Below are 19735 nucleotides of genomic sequence, written 5' to 3'. Positions count from 1 at the left end.
TAGTAATTTATTGAAATATGAAGGTATTATGGAGGGCGTGAATCCCAAACTAAACGAGGAGGTTGAGCAGCAGCAATCCAAATCCAGGCTGTACAATGATTTATTAAGGATGAACACTCACAATTCAACAACTCCTCATCCATTATTATGTTTATGTTCATTTATTCAAGACTCACATACCACTATTCATATATAGTTAGGAACTCAATTCAAAATTATGAAATTCATTAAAAAAAACTTATTATTATTATTATTATTAGTGGTAGTAGTTGTAAGGTGTGCCGTGGAAATGAGTTTCAAGCTTTCTCAGTCAAGCTCGAGTGCACGAAAATGATTGAACTAGGTTGGAGCTCGACTCGTTTATACCCCAATAATATGTGTAAGGAAATAAATAATAATGAAGTAAGCAAGTTGCAAGTATAATTAATGGCATCATATATAGTTTAGGATTGTTGGGGGATGGGAAATACAAAGCAAAGTCAAAGTTAGAAATGATGATGATGATGATGATGATGTATTGTTTGTAGTTTCCAAGTAGCTGCAAATTGACCTCTCTTGCAAATTGCAATCATCCCAACCCATTCTCACAGCATATATGTTCTGTAAGTTTGTGTTTGGATGAAACCATTGGTACATATCTAAATTGAAGAAAAAATAAAGTCAAGAATTTGAAGTTACTTTGATGTTAAATGTAGTTGAGATTTATCATAATAATTAAAATAAAATAGCTCAAAATAAATAATGCTAAAACATTTCAAGTTTATTGCAACTTAATAATTCTTAGATGGATTAAATGCAATAGAACCCTCTCTAAAAACAATTATATGGAAAAGGCTAATTGAAAAAACAAAAAATACGATCCCTTGAACCTAACAAAAAGTAACAAGCAATGCGATCATCTGAATTTTGAACTGTTAAAAAATGGCAACATGACTTCTGGACACGGAGAATCGCAAGATTACAATTTAAAAGTTTAAGGGTTGAGGTGCTATTTTTTTGGGACAATTACCCCATCCTTCCATGAGATTTAGTAATTACAAGTAACTTTTTTTTTATTTAGAAAGTTACATCTAATATTTTTTATGTTTGCTTTTGTCCAATAAATGGATCCATCTATTAGTAAAATTCAAACTACTCTTATAAGGGTGAAAGTGGACTTCCTCACATGCATTAGCATGTAATTATAATTTTTCAAACTATAGAAATTATACGTATAATTACACCAAACAACAAAAGAGGACGACATAATTATCTTTATTTTCTTTTCTTGAGGGATGAATAATGTGAGAATTTTGCGGACAAGTTCAATAATGAATAATGAAACAAATGTGGTAACAAAAAGACTAGATAGGCCCATTAAGACCAGAAATAAACTAGAAATTGCAATTGGTCCTTAAATATTGAACTCATTTCTTAACGGGCCATTGGTGTCCAGTGTAACTAATTCAGAAGTTACGGCTCGGTAGTTGATATTCAAATGTTGGGCTGAGCCTATCTATCTTCTTTACAACCCATCCATTGATCGCTTTTAATTTTTATTTCTAAATATATTATTTTATTATGCGGGTGAAGACTCTACTATGTTGAGGACTCATTTTTTAATGGGATATACTCATCACCTCTAAGGTTTGGTTTATTTATACATAAATCCCATATGGTTTGGAAAAGTCATTCAATAATTTTTGTTAATATCAACAAATTTAGTGAATTTTGACTAACGGATTGATCAATTAAGGATAAATATCAATTTTCATTCAATATTTTTGTTAATATCAATAAATTCGGTGAATTTTAAATAATGAGGGAGTTATTTATTAGATGAAAACAAACTTTAGAGGTGCTAGATGTAATTTCTTAAACTACAAAGAATTTATGTGTAATTATGCCAAATCTGGGGAGAGGATAGAGTAATTATCCCTTTTTCTTTTTGTTTGTATATGTGATTATATTACTACGTTTATTTTGCTTATAATTAGTGCATATATATAAGCATTATGCATTAATTTCTACCAATTTTGCCCTTGCACCCAACACCTACATTTCTTATTAAACACTACAACTGTTGGGTAGAAGTGACATTATGCAGACAATTTTATAAATTCACAAACGCCCACACACACTTACATATTTGATTTTTTGGTATGTGACACTACTTACTATAGTCATATAAAGTTATATTTGGATTGATTAATAGTATATTATTTGAATTTGTTTGAATAATTTTAAATCTCTTAATTCTAAATTTGATATATATTTATTTGAATATTAATGGATTTCAAATATTTCTAACATGGGGTGTCTATAAGTATTTTATATAATTCTTTTATTATATTTAAATTCATCAATCGAATTATAACTCAACACATCTTCAAAAACAAAAAATGTTCCTCAAAGATAATCATAGTTTGCAATACCCTTATCCAAAAAAGGTTTCTTTAATACACACCAACATGATTAATTTACTCGTATTAAAAAAAATAGGAATAATTATATTATTTTTTTCCTAAAATTAGATATAATTACACGTAAATTTTTTATATTTTAAAAAATATATATCATATTCTTATTATTTATTTTCGTCTAACAAATAGATTTATTTTACTTATAATAAATAAATCAGTGGTAAATATGATTTTCATCATAAATTTTATTAACATCAGTAAATTTATTAAATTTTAATTAATGAAGGAATTTATTTGTTAGGCAGTAGCAAATATTAAGAGTATTAAATATATATTTCACACAGCTAATTTAAGTGCAATTATATCAAATTTTATTAAAAAAAACTGTGTAATTATTTATTAAAAAAAAATATATCATCACATCAATGATGGAGTGACCCTACGAGATGGAGAGCAGCAAGTGAACAATGCAGAAATTTATTGTTTACTGAATTGAAAATCGTGTATTATGCCGAAAGCAGTTGTTCTGATTTCAATTTCTTGGCCAACCCAACTCAATCATTTCCCTTTTAGGTGCATAACTTCAATCATTCCGGGCCCGACTGAATAGCCATGGTTGCTGCTCTCTATAGAAATCATCGGGGACGCGGCGGCGGGTAGCAAAAAGCCAATCTCCTATATGCGTACTGGCTTACGTCATGGGGGAGTTTAGATTATTTGCAACACAGAAAGAGAAACATTTACTGCTGACGGTTGTGGGAATCAAAGAAGAAGAAGAATAAGAGTTTGAATACAATTTTCTCTTTCTGCCGCGCCAGCAGAGCTCGCATTAAATACTCATTTTTCCGGTGTGTTGAATAGTGGAATTCGATATTGCAAGATTGGAAGAGAGCGATATCGATATGGGTTGGAGAGGAATACTGGGATTTGAGTATGGGATAGTTCAGGCGCCGTTGGGTCCTGATATTTCGGGCCCGGAGCTGGTTGCTGCTGTTGCCAACGCTGGTGGGCTTGGTCTTCTTAGAGCCCCTGATTGGGTTAGGTTTTCTACTTGTTTGTTGATTTTGGTTTGTTTCCTTTTTCAGTTCTTTTTTCTGTTTCAATTCTTGCTGGTGCTTTTTATTTGATGCATGTGATTGAGTGCAGTATTAGTCGGTTGATTGTTTCTTGATCATGAGAAGAAAAACCCTAGGTTGATTTGCTGTTCGAGAAAGTTTTGCTTAAATTTTTATCGCTTCGATCATTTCTTGATGTCAATCACCGCTTCGGATTGTGGTGAAGTCTAGGGCGTTTTGAAGATGATCGACTATTTTGCTTTCTTTGATAAGGATATTAAAGAATGTTGAAGCACGTTCCATTGGTCATTGAAGCAAACAACTTATGTTCATTTCTTCTTACTCCTTTTTTCAGGGTTTTTTCTAGAGTACTTTGACCCTCAAGTTGTGAATGTTCTACTATAGATCAATTGTCTTTTGGATTGAACGAAGAAGCAACTTCCCTCCCAGTTGTTGCAAATTCTTATACCTAATAAGCAGTGTTTTCCATGTATGTACAACGTTGTTAGGTGGTCTTCTGTTGGTCTTATAGGTTGCATGTATAAGTTGAACCATTTTGGATAACAGGAGGCACCAGATTATCTGAAACAACTTATAAGGAAGACCAGAGCTTTGACTGATAAACCATTCGGGGTGGCTGTTGTTCTTGCGTTTCCTCATGAGGAGAACATAAGGGCCATACTGGAAGAGAAGGTTGCAGTTTTGCAGGTTTACTGGGGTGAATGTTCACAAGATCTTGTACTTCAGGCTCATCAAGCTGGGGTCAAGATTGTACCTCAAGTAAGTTTTTGTGGGCTCATGTTCCCTGTCTAACAATTATCATTCTTCATACGGGACTTCCTATTTTTTAGCACCATCGTACCTTCTAGGATTGTACATGCATAAAAAGGTGTCTTGATCTCAGTTGAGAATTGTTTTGTAGTTATTTCAGTTTCATGTAATTGTAAAAGATTGAGAATTTTGTTTTCATTTTTCTGAAGCTTTCTTCTTCCCCCCCTCTAATTTGTGAATTTTGTATTTGGACCATCTGAGAAATGACGGGCTGATGCCTGAACCTCTTGTATACCATTAGAAGTCTTCTTACTGAAATTTAGCCATACCGTGTTATTTTAGGTTGGGAGCTTTGAAGAGGCAAAGAAAGCTGTTCGTGTGGGTGTAGATGCAATAATTGTTCAAGGACTGGAAGCGGGAGGGCATGTCATTGGTCAGGTAAAATGCTTTTCTGTTTCTCCAAATTTTGCTTCTGGTCCATGATATTATCTTAGTGGTAGAGTAATCATATCTGTTTTCAGACCCTGTGGTTAGAAATAGTGGTTCTCTCGCCAAAAATAACTCCTTGTGGACCTTAGGGGTGTATTTTGGTGCACAACATTAATGATGATTGAATTTTAATACTCATGTTTGGTACTACAAGTGTCATTATCATAGTTATTGCTATTTTTTAATGTTGTTACCAGGTATGTTCTGAGGGTAGGTAACTAATACATCACATGTTTTAGTCTTTACTATCTGGAATCAAATTGTTCAGATTAGAAGCATTTTTCTAAAACTTTGATGTGATTCTTGATTACTGTGTATTGGCTCAAGAGTCAAGTGTCCTTTTTTCTTTGCTTGAAGTATATGAGTGGGAAGAATCTAGCATATATAGTTGGACGTAAACTTGAGACCCCTTCCTAATTTTGTATGTTTCATTTCATGGTTTTAACCTTTTCTTAAAGACTAGTTGAAATCTCTATGTATGTTTGCTTGACTCTCTATCCTTGTGGCCAGCCTGGGCTCCTTTGATTAAATTTCTCTCTCTTATGTCAGGATGAGCATGCATTAAGATATTAACAGTTGTGGCTACAACACTTTATCATGCTTGAAAACCTTTATGCCAGAAGAAAGATGATCAATGCTTACTTTAAGTATGCTTATTTATTACTGTCTTTGTTAGCGGCTGAGGATCCTCTGTTTACATTCTGCTCAGAAAGTTTAGTGGCATAATCCAATAGCTTTCAAATGTAGACCTGAAGAGTTTCCTTTTCCCGGGATTTGTTTTATTCTAGGATATAATTCTCATGGTTACCTATTTATGTTGCAAAATCAGGATGGCTTAATCACTTTGTTGCCAAGAGTAGTTGATCTCGTCCGTGGTCATAAAATTCCTGTAATTGCTGCTGGCGGGATAGTCGATGAGCGCGGTTACGTAGCTGCTCTGGCCCTTGGAGCACAGGGTGTTGCACTAGGCACCAGGTTTGTGCTGCAATTCATTTAAACTATCTTAAGCAAACTGCTTCTTTGTTTTTATTTTATTTAACTTGGCAGCAAACATGTTACAGATTCCTTGCAACAGCGGAGAGCTATGCTCACCCTCTCTACAAGAGGAAGTTGGTTGAACTACATAAAACTGAGTACACAGATGTTTTTGGCCGGGCAAGGTGGCCCGGCGCACCTCATCGTGTCCTAAAAACTCCATTTTTCATGGACTGGAGAAACCTTCCGAGTCATGAGAATGAGACCAATCAGCCCATCATTGGCCGTTCACTCATACATGGAGTGGTGAATACAACACAGACTTAATCCTGACAATTTTGTTAATCAGTACCCCCTTAATTTGACCTTGAATAACATAAAACATCGACGATGACTTTGTTTATTGCTCACAGGAAAAAGAGATTCGTCGTTTTGCTGGCACTGTTCCGAATGCAACAACAACAGGTGATATTGAAAGTATGGTTATGTATGCGGGACAAGGTGTCGGCCTCATCAGGGAAATTTTACCGGCAAGTGCAGTTATAAAAAGACTGGTTAAAGGGGCTCAAGATTTGATCCAAGAAGAGTTTTCTTCTGAGAAAACCTCTGAAGAGCAGATTTAGGCACAAAGTCAAGTTCAACTTACATCCATTAATGCTGAGAAAATGTAGCAATGTTTGGATTAATGTTTTCACATTTTTCGAAACAAGATAAAAAACATTCAATGTTTATTTTTTTATTTTTATACCTTATTTGTGTATTTTTTTGTTTTTCAAATTTCTATATAATAAATATATATATTTAATAATATAAAAGAGATATTATTTGATAATAAATAGTGATTTTTGTTTCAAAAAAATACAATATTAAACATACAATATTTATATATATACATATTTATAAATAAAAATATATATAAAAAAGATATGTTTTGACAATGAACAGTGATTTTTGTCTCAAATCCCAACATCAAACCTTTACTACTTATTTTAGAATATTTTACATTACTTCAAATCACAAATTCAAACATACCATCTATTTTCAACAGACACTTACTAATTTCTATTTTTCTTTTTTTATCTCCAAAATTCAAAATAAAAAACACTCAAAATACAAATCCAAACATAAGGGTAATTTCTAATGGCTGTTCTTCTTTTTCTGGCAATGCTTCTTCCTCCATTTGGTTTTCCTGATTGAATAATTTTGTACAGCAGTCATTTCCTTCAAGTTTCAGGAGTTTCTCGAGTTCATGTTGCAGTTTCTGCCCACTGTTGTAAGCACCATTAGGTTTATCAGCAATATCACCAAAAAACCGACTTGGCTTGGCTTCTACAAATTTGAAACTCCTGTCTGAATTCTCATTTTCAAATCAAATCTGAATCAATCGTAATATATATTACAAATTCTATTGTTTGCAGTGTAGTTGAATATAGAACAATATAATTTCACACAGATTTCAAGAATATAGCAATCTAGGGCTGACAAATATGCATCCCCCCTTTGAGATTTTCCACTAACAAATCAAAATTAACGTAAGAAGAGCCACCAGGTCTTGAAGCCCTCTCACCTCTCTTCTTCCACTCCAAAACCTTCTCCCTCAACTCCACTCCCTTTCTCCCTTCCATCAACTCCCTCAAGAGCCCCTCAACCTCCCCCCTCTCAACATCAGCATCAATCTCCACTCCAATCCCCCATTGTGTGCACGCATACAGACAATTCATCTGCTGCTCAGCGAAAAATGGCCAACAGACTATCGGTATGCCCTGACAAATGCTTTCTAACGTCGAATTCCACCCACAATGCGTTAGAAATGCCCCAACCGAAGGATGGCTAAGCACTTTTTCTTGTGGGCACCAATCCAGTATCAGCGCTCTCCCCTTGATCTCATCCAAGAAATCTTGCGATATGACTTCAGTCCCACCATTCACAAGATTAGGCCTAATCACCCACAAGAATGGGTACTTGCTATTAGCCAATCCCCATGCAAACTCATGCAACTGTTTGGGAGTCATTATCACTAGGCTCCCATAGTTCACATAAACAACTGATCTTGCCTGTTTCCCTTCCAACCATTCCTATCATTTCTCATCTTCTCTCCACAAGCTTGACTTAATGGACTCTAGTTTCTGGTCGCAGATTTGCTGACAGAGTAACGGTAATGGCCCCACTGTGTACAGATTGGGAAACTTGGTTTTCAAGACATCCAAGACTTCTTGCTCCAACTCATCAAATGTGTTGAGAATTATGCTTCCTGTTTTGACGGCATTGTTTACCGCCTCCATGTTGTAGTTGAACAATATGTCGTCTGCATTTGTCGTGCGGAGGAAGGTCGGAAGATCCCTCAATCGAATGCTGCCCATCGGTGTCGTCCATTCCACTGTAGTAGCATCAAGATATCCATTGCACAAGTAGCTCTCATCTAGCAAATGTTAGTTTACCACTCATAAATTTGAGCACAAATATAAAACAAGAAACACAAAGAATGTGGTCCGGAAATCACTGATGTCAAAATTCAAGCACGAAATTAAGAACATATAGAATCATAATAGACCGTCATTGTTTGACAACCTTACTGACTACAAATATTTGGATTCAAACTATAATTACTGTTCAAACAGCGAACCTTCTACCATAATTCCATGGAGATGTAAAAAAAAAACAAATCTACTTGTTATGAACAAAATCTTGGATCTATCATCTCAAAAGTGCACTATTTCTTTGTTCTTTTTCTTTTGATACGGAAGAAAGGGCAGTATTTCACTACATCAGAAAGGGAAGACAGACAAAATCATCGTCAGAAATTGACACATCCCTAGTCCCAAAAACAGTCTGTTCCTTAAAAAGTGTCGAACCAAGGATTTGGAAACATTACCAACTCTATAATTGATGATAATCAAGAGATAGACAAGCTAGCATACCCTTTAATGGGAAATAGCCCTTCTCAATCAGCTTCTCAAACTGAAGATAACCCAACACCCCACAAGCACTCGAAGTAAAAAACAAAATCTCCGGAATCCCAAACTCTCGGGCAACCTTCAACGTGAAACCCATCACACCATCAGACACTATGCAAGAAACAGGTGGCAGAAGAGGTGAAGAGTTGAGCTTCTTAATGAGTTGTCGGAAGGATTCCAGGGTGTGTACGGGCACGGAGCAGGCTAAGGCAGGAAGGTCAAGAATGCCTCTGAGGTTGTCGGGAGGCAGCCCATCAGAGACCGTCTCGAACTGGAAATCCTCAACACTAGTACTCTCCAAAGAAGCTGAGTCGTGTAGTTTATGGTAGTTGAATTCTGTGTGGACGAATGTGATGTAAAAGCCTCTAGAGTGGAGGAGCTTGGCGAGGCTGAGCATGGGGTTGATGTGGCCTTGGGCTGGAAGAGGGATGCACACTGCGTGAGGTTTGTGGGTAGAGTACTCCATGATTAATGGTCGGAGAGGGGAACTGATGCTGTTTTGCACTTTGCACCCAACTCTGTTCACTTTCTTCGTCCGCTCAATACGCCACAAGATTTTCGTATGTTCAAACTTACGAGTGTATGGCTGAGTATAAAAACAAAAACTGTATTCCCTTCATTATGTCGTTACAAGCCAAAATAATTGACGATTGAATTTCTTACTTTAAATTTAGTGTTTATATATATATATACATTAATTATGAGTATGAAATAATTTTATTTAATATATTTAGACAAAAATAATGAAAGTATAAAACAAATGAAATAGAATAAAAAATTCAATAAATCCACCGTCAGATAAGATTACCATGCAAGTTGCCAAAATTGGCTAGACATCTCCACTAAGGCCAGCCCCAAAACATTATTGGTTTCGTCCCATAAATTTCTAAATTGTATACCGACTTTTCTTGAAATTAAATTAAAATATATATTACAGTAACACCCTCTATGGAACGTAGCGATATTTTTAAAAAAAGACTAAGATATTTATGCATTTTAATCTAATTTTAACAGATGCCGGTTAATATCATTTATCTAATAAAATATATATAAAATACAATTATTTTGTTTTGAAAATAGTTTATTGTATATATTACAAAGTCATATTATTTAATCATAAATTTCAGTCGGGAAAGTCTTAATACTCTCCGTCATAATGATCCACAAAAGGAGGCGATAGCAATCGTTCCCTTTCACCCAGATAAAGTTTTTCTACACGGTACGTTTGTTTTATTTTTGAGATAAGTCAAAATATACTCAATATTTATTATTATTTAAAAATATTTTATTTAAGTATTTTAAATTATTTTAACATAATACATATATATACACACATATATATATATAAATATATATAAAAAAATATAATTTGATAATTAATAGTAATTTTTATCTCTCGAAACTTATCATTAAGCATACTATACTTATTTTAAATTATCTATAAAAATAAATCACTATCTCTAACACACACTTATTTATCTTTATATTTTTTTTTTTATTTCCACAAACACTCAAAAAACAAATTCAAATATTATGATAAATTTTCTCCGTTTGGCCGAAGCATACTGACAAAAACGTCACTTTAAATTGACAATTTTGAGTGGGACTGAGGGGCGGCGGCAAGCACCTCCACCGTTACAATGACAACATACACAATCCTATCTTAGTTAACGCGTCAGCCAAATAATTGTACGTAAATCAGATAAATATGATATAAATTTTAAAAATAAATATTAATATGTGATTAATATAATTAAAAATAAAAATAAATGTAATAGTATATTAATGATTAAAAAATAATAAAAAACAAACAAATATTTAAAAAGATTAACTAATATTCTAAAATTTGGTGTTGCAGTGCTTGGTTTCCGTTAATTATTAAAAAAATATTAATTTTTACATTTATATACATAAATATAAATTCGGGAAGAAATACCAAGCTTATCAGCATAACTTGTTTTTATCAAATCAGTTACTTCTCTACCCAGTTCTTTTTCTACAATTACGTAAATAATATTAATCCACATATCAAAAATTGCTCAAAAAGATATTGAAAAACGTTAAATTTAAACTTTATCATTTTCTGCTTACGTATTTCTATAGGAATAGGACCACCCTTTGTAACTGAATCATCTTTTCAGTCAAACCACATATTCATGCAGTTTGATATTTTCTTACATAATCTTTTACGATTCCTTACTTATTCATAATTGTTTGTCCATCTAATAAAATCTACTCTTCCTTTCTATTTAATCAAAATAAGAGATGGATAATACTGAACCTTACTAAAAAGTACATATAACGAAAAACAGATCCATATACAAGTAAACAAATATTCACATAATTAATAAAATCAGATCGCGTGTTCATAAAATTATGAGACTTCAATCTTACGGGAAAATTTGTAATTTTGGTCGCACACCATAGGATGTTGCAGTTTTGGTTCTATAACTTACGACTTAGAGTGTTTGGTCTCATAGGTTAAAAAATTATAACATTTAGGACAAAAGATGCTGTAATATTTTATCTTATGAAACTAAATGTGCCACGATTTTTATTTTACGAGACAAAAAAATTATAATATTTTTGTTTTATGAAACCAAATATAGTAAGCCCATGATTACAAAAAATACAACATCCTTTGTTAATTTTGCCTCAATCTTAGGGTAAGGAGTTTGAAACATCATTCTCTATGTTTTGTTTTGCAGAATCCATTTGCATGGCGAAGACAAAGCCTTATCTTGTAAGGTTGTGTTTGGACCTCAAAATTTAGTAAAATAAGAGATAAGAAAAATAACATATATTCCTAACATTACACATTATTGAATTCTTTGGGGAATTCTTAAACTATTTTATAAATTATGCATATCCACAAAGAAACAATTAAATTGATAGGTGAAATATACAGCTGATTATATACAACTTAAAAAACAACTTAGAAAGATGTAAGATGAGTCAAATCTCAAATAGTGATGCAGATTATGACTTGGAACTGATTATTAGGCAAAGCTATGAATGAGGTTTGCCAAACGTAAATCAAGAATTACCTACTTTTCTTATTTTTGATTGAATGCGAAAGAGATTTTTGGAAATTATATTCGAGAAACATTATGATTGTTACAAAAAAACGAGATTTTGGTGATAATTTAATTTGAAAATATTATTAAGAACGATAATTATAAATATATAAGGGGTTTGATCAAATGAATTCTAATTATGAGTCAGTTGATAAATTAAATATATACTTAAAAAGTTTAAAAAGTGTAGTTATTTAAAAGAAAATGGAACAGAGATTCAAACTTCAATATAAATAAAATATTAAAAGATTGGTAGAAAACGTATGAATATCATATAATGTTTTATTCAGAATTTATGATATTCTTAATATATTGATTATAAGTATAGTAGTTTATTATAGGACATGATGACAAAATAGAGAGTTGAGCAGTTCCTTATGTTAATTGAAGCATCTATAGATTTGAAGTAAGTATAGCTAATTGATTTATATATGTATAAATTTATATGTAGTATTATATATATTGGTTGCTTAAATATTTGACAATAAACTTGGATTTATATCTATATATGTGGATATAGTATATTAGTTTATTTATTTGATCGTGGACTATTTGTTGAATTATCTTGATATCGATAAAATTGTTATTACATGTTATATGTGGTTGTATTGTACGAACGTGAGATAAATGATTGTGTAGTTGTAATATTGATTGGTGAATGAAGTCGAATGGATTGTTGATGAGAATATAATTATTAAATAGAATTGAAAGATGAAGTCAATCATACTATTGTTGTGAATTGAGCAGTGGAGATGATGTGAATCACAAGAGATGTATGCTGTGTGATATAATTGGTGATGGGGATGTCATATGAACTATGTGCTGTGTGGTATTAGTGTTGATGGGGTATCATACGAGTTGTGTGTTGTGTGATACCAAGTAAAAAAAAATATTGAGATTGAGATGAGGACGATAGCTTGTAAAGCCATTAAGTACGCACTCCAGTTTGGCTAAGCAGAGCCCTAAAAAATAAATTAAACTATCACTATTATGTCGGAAACTGATATGTGATTATGAGCATTTTTTATTTCTTATATCGACTGGTATTATTTGACGAATATTAGTTGGTCGATATGATTGTATTATGTTTTACTTGCAACATATATAGATTGCTCGGCTATACTTATTGAGTAGACAGCTCACGCCCTACCACATACTTTTCAGGAGGTAGATAACTGACTAGTCATTGGAGTTTGAGTAGTGCCGTTATTGTAAATAGGTGGGTCAACCGTGACATCTGAAGTCAAGACTTTTGTTATGAGAATATTAAATATGTTAGTCTCTGACCCGATTTGTATTTAAAATCTTCTACAACTGATTGTTGTGTTAATTTTCTTTAAAATTTTGTAAACGAGGATGTTTGGGGAGAGTAAATATTATGTTTTGAATATGCCTATTATCTCATGAGACGTTTATATATTATATTGATAACTGAAAATATTTTATAAAAAAGGTTATAATAAGAAAAGTGTATGATAATTAAGTATAACGTTGTAGGGGTCTTACGTATATTCAGTGCAGTTGTAAATTGATTTATTTGATTTTTGAAAATTTTAAGTGAAGGGACCCTCTGAATCCCCGAAGAAATATACATAATGTTTGGTTTTGTTTTTAATTTGTTTTGGGATGTTTTGTGAAAATAGAGAGAGAAAAACAAAGATAAATACAAATAAGTTAGAGATAGTATGTATGTTTGGATTTATTTTTGGAGATAATATAAAATAAGTATGATATGATTGATGTTGGGTAGTGGGGAGAAAAAAAATATTGTTCATTGTCAAATCATGTCTTTTTTATATATATTTATATATATGTATGTGTAAAAATATATATAATTTATTTAGTTGTGAGTGATTAAAATAAATATTATTTTTTAATTAATTATATTTTTTGGTCAAAAAGTAATTAAAACTGTTTTAAAATAATAAAAAATATATTCAAAACTTACAAATCCAAATAAGTCAAACATACACTATATTTTGGCCCATCTCAAAGATGGACCAAAATCAAAATCAAACATACTGATATGTTTTTAGTACAAGAAAACTCATCTCACCACCTCAACAATATATGAAAAAACAAAAATACTCTTCCAAATTCTACATCAAATTCTAAATATCAAATCTTCCGTGATTTCTTTCAAAATATTTGCTTATATGTATATATATATATATATATACACATACATTTTTTTTCTTCGTCATTGCAATTTATTCAGAAGTAGATCATATACTTAGATCAAGATGGAATTTGAAATTGAAGGAAATTTTTTTTTTTAAAAAAATAATTGCGCCATATTAAAAAAATTTAATGCGATAGCCCCATTTTGTCACCCCGGGCCCGCAAGCCCGATGGACACGAGAATTGCATCTAAACCAACGGAAAGAGATACCCAATTGACATACTTGAGTTTTTTTATTAATGCTTATATGTTGTTTATCTTATCAGTTCTAAATTAATGTGGGACGAGATAGCACAATAAATGCGAAGTTATGTATTTGAATCTCAAGTCAAATATTTTTTAATATTTATCTCACTTAATATCAATTTATTAATTAAAATAATTATATTTCTCAATTTGTTAATATTAAAGTAATTATATAATCATTATTTCTCTGGAGAAAAAAAAGGTAGGTAAGGGCTAATAATTTAAACATCAAGGAATAAAGGGTTAGGTTTCCTGGAAAGTGACTTACAATTAAAATATTGTGCTATTTTATATTTGAATTTGTCAACGTCAAAAAAAGGCAATTGGTTGAGGACATGATGAAGGGAACAACTAATAATAAACAAGAAATTGGGGAGGGTTTGAGGAGTCTTAATTACAACCGCATATTTCTTTATTATTATTTAATTTTCCACTTTTAATTTAAGTACCAAATTAGATACTCTAATCTCTGGATAGAAATAATTGTTTTTTAGTCTTCTTCAAATCTGGCAGCAATGTATATTTTGATTTGGTTCCGACAGCTGCTTCTACTGACCTATTCATTGTTCAGACCGGATCAGCCATCAACCCTTTCTCTCTCTCTCTGCATCTCAAACTTTAATTGGCATCAATTTATGTAATCATCGGAAATATCACAACTCATAAATCAGAGGGGTAACTTCGCTGACATTTTATTAGATTTAATATAATTATATATATATTATTCTTTAATTTAAAAAATTACAGTAAAACCTCTATAAATTAATAACCTTGGGACCATAAAATTTTATTAATTTAGAGAGATATTAATTTATCGATAAATTAATATTTTATTAATTAAAAGAGAGACTTTTTAAATTCAGCAAATTTAGTACATATGTATTGAAAATAAATGAATTCATATATGTTTCATTGATTATATTCATGCGACAATTAACTATTATATTCATAGACACATGTATCAATTCATTGGAATGACTTAAATATACATGTTTACATTAATTCGTTGCACTTAAATAACTATTATAACCAATTAAATATATTCATGCATGATGAATGAAACATATACTACATAAATCTCAATATGATAATAAAATAATTCATAACACCCAACCATGTCTTCTCATCTAAAAGGCATCGCAAAATCATCCATGAATGATCAAATGCGTAAAGCATTATAGATTTCATATTTTAGTAAATTATCATAATATTTATAATTATAATATTTATGAATTATTAATTTAGAGTTTTAATGGGACCTAATATTTATAAAGGAATTTTCCGAAAAATTATTATTTTATTATCTTATCGAATTTGATGATTTTTTACAAAAGCCCAAGTCGGGACCGGAGGATTTTATTATTTTAGAGAGTTTATTAATTTATAGAGTATTAATTTATAGAGGTTTTACTGTACATCTAATATATATTATCTTGAATGCTTGTTTTTATTTAATAATTAGTTTCAAAATTCACGCAATATTTTGTTGATATCATAAATAATTTTAATGAATTTTCATGTTTATTTTAAGTTAAATAAATAAGTCGATTATGATAAATATGAATTTTCATTCACATTTTGTTTATAATAAATGAATCTATTTGTTAGACATACACAAATTTCAAGATAATTTATCAAATCACTAAGTCTAGTAATTCCACCAAAATATAAGAAAACAAGCAAAAGTATAACAATCAAATACTGTTACACATAAACAAAAATCAGACTGTCTTTCTAACGAAGCAACATCAATGATCACGTTTCATAATTGTACTTGGATCAATGATGTTCTAAAAGAAGAATTGCCAAAAAGAAAAAGAATATTGTAGCCTCCCCGAGATGTGACCTGAAGTACATACATTATAAAAAATGTAATGTTTGACTATGCTAATTATCATAGTTAAGAATAAAATAATCGTAATAAATAGTCATTATTCATGATTATGCATGGTATTTACGAGGATGACTAAAACATGTACTATGACAAATATTTTATCATAGCTCTTAGTCATGATAAATAACTTTTTTTTTGTGAAAAATTTATATTTTGTATTGATTTTATTTAACTGTAGTTAATGAAAATATTTACTACGAAGATTTTTAGTCCATAGCTAAAATGTAGCCGATAACCATTTTTTTCCTAATGGCAATTATTAATACTATAAAATGTAAGGAAACAGACAAATAGATAACAACCAAAGCCCAGTTTTTAAAGTTGTATGAACGTGAGCTCCTGAAATGCTGTAGGAATTCAATCACATAACAATCACGATGTTTCTCTACCCAACTTGCTGATTTCTGTTTTTTTTTTTTTGGAGGTTCCAAGTTGCTGATTATAATACCACCATCCTATCCCTATATATATATAAGTACAAATTCCATCATTTCTTGCAGTTCACCAGGCCCGAATCAGGCCAAAGAACATCATGAAGCCGCACGCTGTATTGATCCCATATCCCGCACAAGGCCATATAGCCCCTATCCTTAAACTAGCCAAGTTGCTGCACTCGCGAGGGTTCTATATCACGTTCGTCAACACCGAATTCAATCACAACCGTCTCGTACGGGCCCGAGGGCCTGAATCTGTGCAGGGCCTGAAGGATTTCCAGTTCAGGACAATCCCTGACGGGCTGCCGGTCTCCGACAAGGATGCTACCCAGGATATACCTCAACTTTCCGATTCGCTTAGGAAGAATGGCCTGCCGCCATTCTTGGACCTCGTTAAGAGTCTCAATGAGTCACCTGATTCCCCAAATGTTAGTTGCATAGTGTCGGATGGGGTGATGAGCTTCACTCTTGATGCTGCTGAAAAGCTGAATATTCCAGAGGTGGTCTTCTTCACTACCAGTGCTTGTGGCTTCCAGGCTTACCGTTACTACGGCGAACTTGTCACCCGAGGGCTATTTCCACTTAAAGGTAAATACATGCTAAAAAAGTCGTCTCTCTCTTGTTCACGGTTCAGATCTTATGTTGCAATTTCGTATTACATCTCGTGTTCAATGTTGTAATGAATTTAATGGTTGTGATTGATGTAGATGTTTGATGTTCTATTGTTTTTTCTTATCTTGGTGATGAATGCAGATGAAAGTCAAATAAGTAATGGATATCTGGAAACCGAGCTAGATTTCGTACCAGGGATGAAAAACATTAGGCTAAGAGACTTTCCAAGTTTCATCCGATCAACGGATCCTGATACTATTATGGTCCACTACAATATTTTGCAGACAGCAAACGCGCCTAGGGCCAAGGGCGTGATAATCAACACGTTCGATGAATTGGAGAAGGAAGTCTTGGATGCCCTCAGGCAAAAATTCGAACATGTTTTGACCATAGGCCCACTCCAATTGCTCGAGCACGAGGTTGAAAATCAAGATGTAAAGGCCATCGGCTCGAGCTTGTGGAGAGAAGACGACGCATGCATTGCATGGCTCAATGAGAGGGCGCCAAATTCCGTGTTGTATGTGAATTTTGGTAGCATCACTGTTTTGTCTTCCAAGCAGCTGGTCGAGTTTGCTTGGGGGCTGGCTAACAGCAACCAGTACTTCCTCTGGATCATTAGGCCTGATTTGGTGAGTGGGGAGTCCGCAATTTTGCCGGAAGAGTACTTGAAGGAGGTCGAGGGGCGAGCCTTGATGGTGGGGTGGTGCTCCCAAGAGCAAGTGCTGGCCCACCCGTCGGTCGGTGGATTCTTGACGCACTCCGGATGGAACTCGACGATAGAGGGTATATCGGAGGGCGTGCCGATGATATGTTGGCCGTTTTTCGCTGAGCAGCAAACAAACTGTCGATACGTGTGCAGGGATTGGGCAATGGGGTTGGAAATCGAGGGGGAGGTGGAGAGGGAGAAGGTGGGGGAGTTGGTGAAAGTTTTGATGGAGGGGGAGAAGGGGAAGGAGATGAGGAAGAAGGCACTAGAGTGGAAAGACAAGGCTCAAGCAGCTGCTAAGCCTGGTGGCTCTTCTTACCACAACTTGGAGTTTTTGGTCAATGAGATACTCCTCAAGAACTAGGAAAATGCACATCCCCCCACCAGAAAAACACATGTATTGCATTGAAATCAATTACTCTATGTTTGTTTCTTTATTTTTCAGACATATTAATTTCAAATAAATAAACAGTTGATTGGAAATAACAATTTATTTTCATTGGAACTTTATTTTTGTGTAATTTCAAGAAAATTTATTGAACTTATTGTGGTTATAATTAGAATTTGGAGATTTCGCTAATGTTGACTGACAACATAAAGCAAAGAAAAAGAATTGTAAGAGATCAAACTGTGGCAACACAATCCAACCCTTTTTCTCTTTCGCATTCACAAAACAATAATGCTCTTTACATTCCCACTATCATTTTCTTACCAGATATCGTAATAGACTTAATATATATATAAATAAATATAAGTCAAATAAAAAAAAAATAGCCACTCGTTTGAATAAATCCCCCACAATCTCAATATAACACATACCGTTTGATATACAATTGAGTTACATTTAATAAAGGGATACGATTTTTCGAAATAGTTAGGATTTACCAAAAATGACCCTAGACAACTACTAATTTCTTTTTCTTCTTATCCTTTAATTATGATAAGTTCACTAAGAGATGTCATGCGTAAGTAATTAAACCTTAATTAATAGTAATGGGAGAAAAGTCAAATTCCACCAATAGAAAACAAGATCAAGATGAGCAGTCGTGTTTAATTAAATGACATATCCAGAGCCAATCTTTGAAAGACGTGTTTTAGTGGAAGAATGTAGGTGGTGAAGTTGCTAATAAGAATTGACGGAAATAAAGGGCAAATGCGGCTACCCTTCATTTCAAACGAACATAAATAATAAATAAATGGGATTTTTTTGGATTGAATGTAGGGAATGATGAGTTGCACTAGTGAAAGAAATTACGACAATTTTTAGAGGATTATTACAGGAAAATGATGCAAAGTCAGAGACGGATGTTGTGATGGTAAGCTGCCTGTCTTCCACTTCCTCAGTTCCATACATCTTACATGGGAAATTGTCATAAAATGATTATTGACATCTTGCCTGATTAGACATGTTTATGTATTTTATTTATATAAATTTTATTTTATTTTTCTCTATGTACATAATATATGAAAAGGGGTCAATTTTGGCCGTGGCATCTATCCATCATGTGATAAAGGGATCAATCTCTAAAAATATATATAGTTGTTAAATCGGTCCTACGATCAAAGACTAAACTAATTTTCACTCGAAAATCACAGTCAAGAGTTGTTGGGTGAATTTCAATTAAGCAAAATTAAAAAATAAAAAACTCTGGATTATAAAAACATGCTTGGCTTTTAAATATTAAACTATTTATATTGATGTTTTATTTGAACCTATCATATTAAATTCAAATATGATCAAATTTTAAAATTTAGGACAGATCGATCTAAATGAGGAGCACACTCCTAATTCAATGTCAGAAAAATGAATGAACCCTAAGTCGCACACAATCCGCCCACAAATTTTATAAATAAAAATAATCTACATCGTACTATATTTGAAATTGGTGACATTTAGTGAATGAATGATTCACACACTTGCACACTTGCATTGCGATT

At 32.6% G+C, this 19735-nt stretch overlaps 3 protein-coding genes across 4 annotated transcripts; 2 read left to right on the top strand and 1 right to left on the bottom strand.

Annotated features, from left to right (window-relative positions):
* LOC105169242 (nitronate monooxygenase) lies at window positions 2872–6423 on the top strand. Of its 2 annotated transcripts, XM_020695580.1 has the most exons (7): window positions 3302–3439; window positions 3813–3947; window positions 4025–4237; window positions 4571–4666; window positions 5547–5692; window positions 5779–5998; window positions 6106–6423. In XM_020695580.1, the coding sequence occupies exons 2-7, from the start codon at window positions 3849–3851 to the stop codon at window positions 6313–6315; spliced, it is 984 nt and encodes a 327-aa protein (XP_020551239.1). In that variant the 5' UTR covers window positions 3302–3439; window positions 3813–3848; the 3' UTR covers window positions 6316–6423. The 2 variants fall into 2 exon arrangements, with proteins under 2 accessions (XP_011087904.1, XP_020551239.1); XM_011089602.2 differs by lacking the exon at window positions 3813–3947 and having other exon boundaries at window positions 2872–3439.
* LOC105169241 (7-deoxyloganetin glucosyltransferase-like) lies at window positions 7027–9289 on the bottom strand. The gene is given in 2 exon segments (XM_011089601.2): window positions 7027–8111; window positions 8611–9289. Coding segments are annotated over 2 exon segments (1449 nt in total). The 5' UTR covers window positions 9113–9289; the 3' UTR covers window positions 7027–7164.
* On the top strand, window positions 16381–18283 carry LOC105169240 (7-deoxyloganetin glucosyltransferase-like). Its single transcript, XM_011089600.2, has 2 exons — window positions 16381–17067; window positions 17233–18283. Exons 1-2 carry the CDS (start codon window positions 16578–16580, stop codon window positions 18159–18161), a joined length of 1419 nt encoding a protein of 472 aa, XP_011087902.1. The 5' UTR covers window positions 16381–16577; the 3' UTR covers window positions 18162–18283.

The sequence above is a fragment of the Sesamum indicum genome, linkage group LG8 (assembly GCF_000512975.1).
Source record: "Sesamum indicum cultivar Zhongzhi No. 13 linkage group LG8, S_indicum_v1.0, whole genome shotgun sequence".
Lineage (NCBI taxonomy): Eukaryota > Viridiplantae > Streptophyta > Magnoliopsida > Lamiales > Pedaliaceae > Sesamum > Sesamum indicum.
This window is presented reverse-complemented; position numbering and strand designations above follow the sequence as displayed.

Excerpts from the sequence above, each read along its gene's own strand:
- LOC105169242 (XM_011089602.2), top strand. The coding sequence starts at position 3,305 with ATGGGTTGGAGAGGAATACTGGGATTTGAGTATGGGATAGTTCAGGCG. Across the intron at positions 5,693-5,778 it reads GGTGTTGCACTAGGCACCAG|ATTCCTTGCAACAGCGGAGA; the intron begins GTTTGTGCTGCA and ends AACATGTTACAG. Across the intron at positions 5,999-6,105 it reads GTTCACTCATACATGGAGTG|GAAAAAGAGATTCGTCGTTT; the intron begins GTGAATACAACA and ends TATTGCTCACAG.
- LOC105169240 (XM_011089600.2), top strand. The coding sequence starts at position 16,578 with ATGAAGCCGCACGCTGTATTGATCCCATATCCCGCACAAGGCCATATA. Across the intron at positions 17,068-17,232 it reads AGGGCTATTTCCACTTAAAG|ATGAAAGTCAAATAAGTAAT; the intron begins GTAAATACATGC and ends TGATGAATGCAG.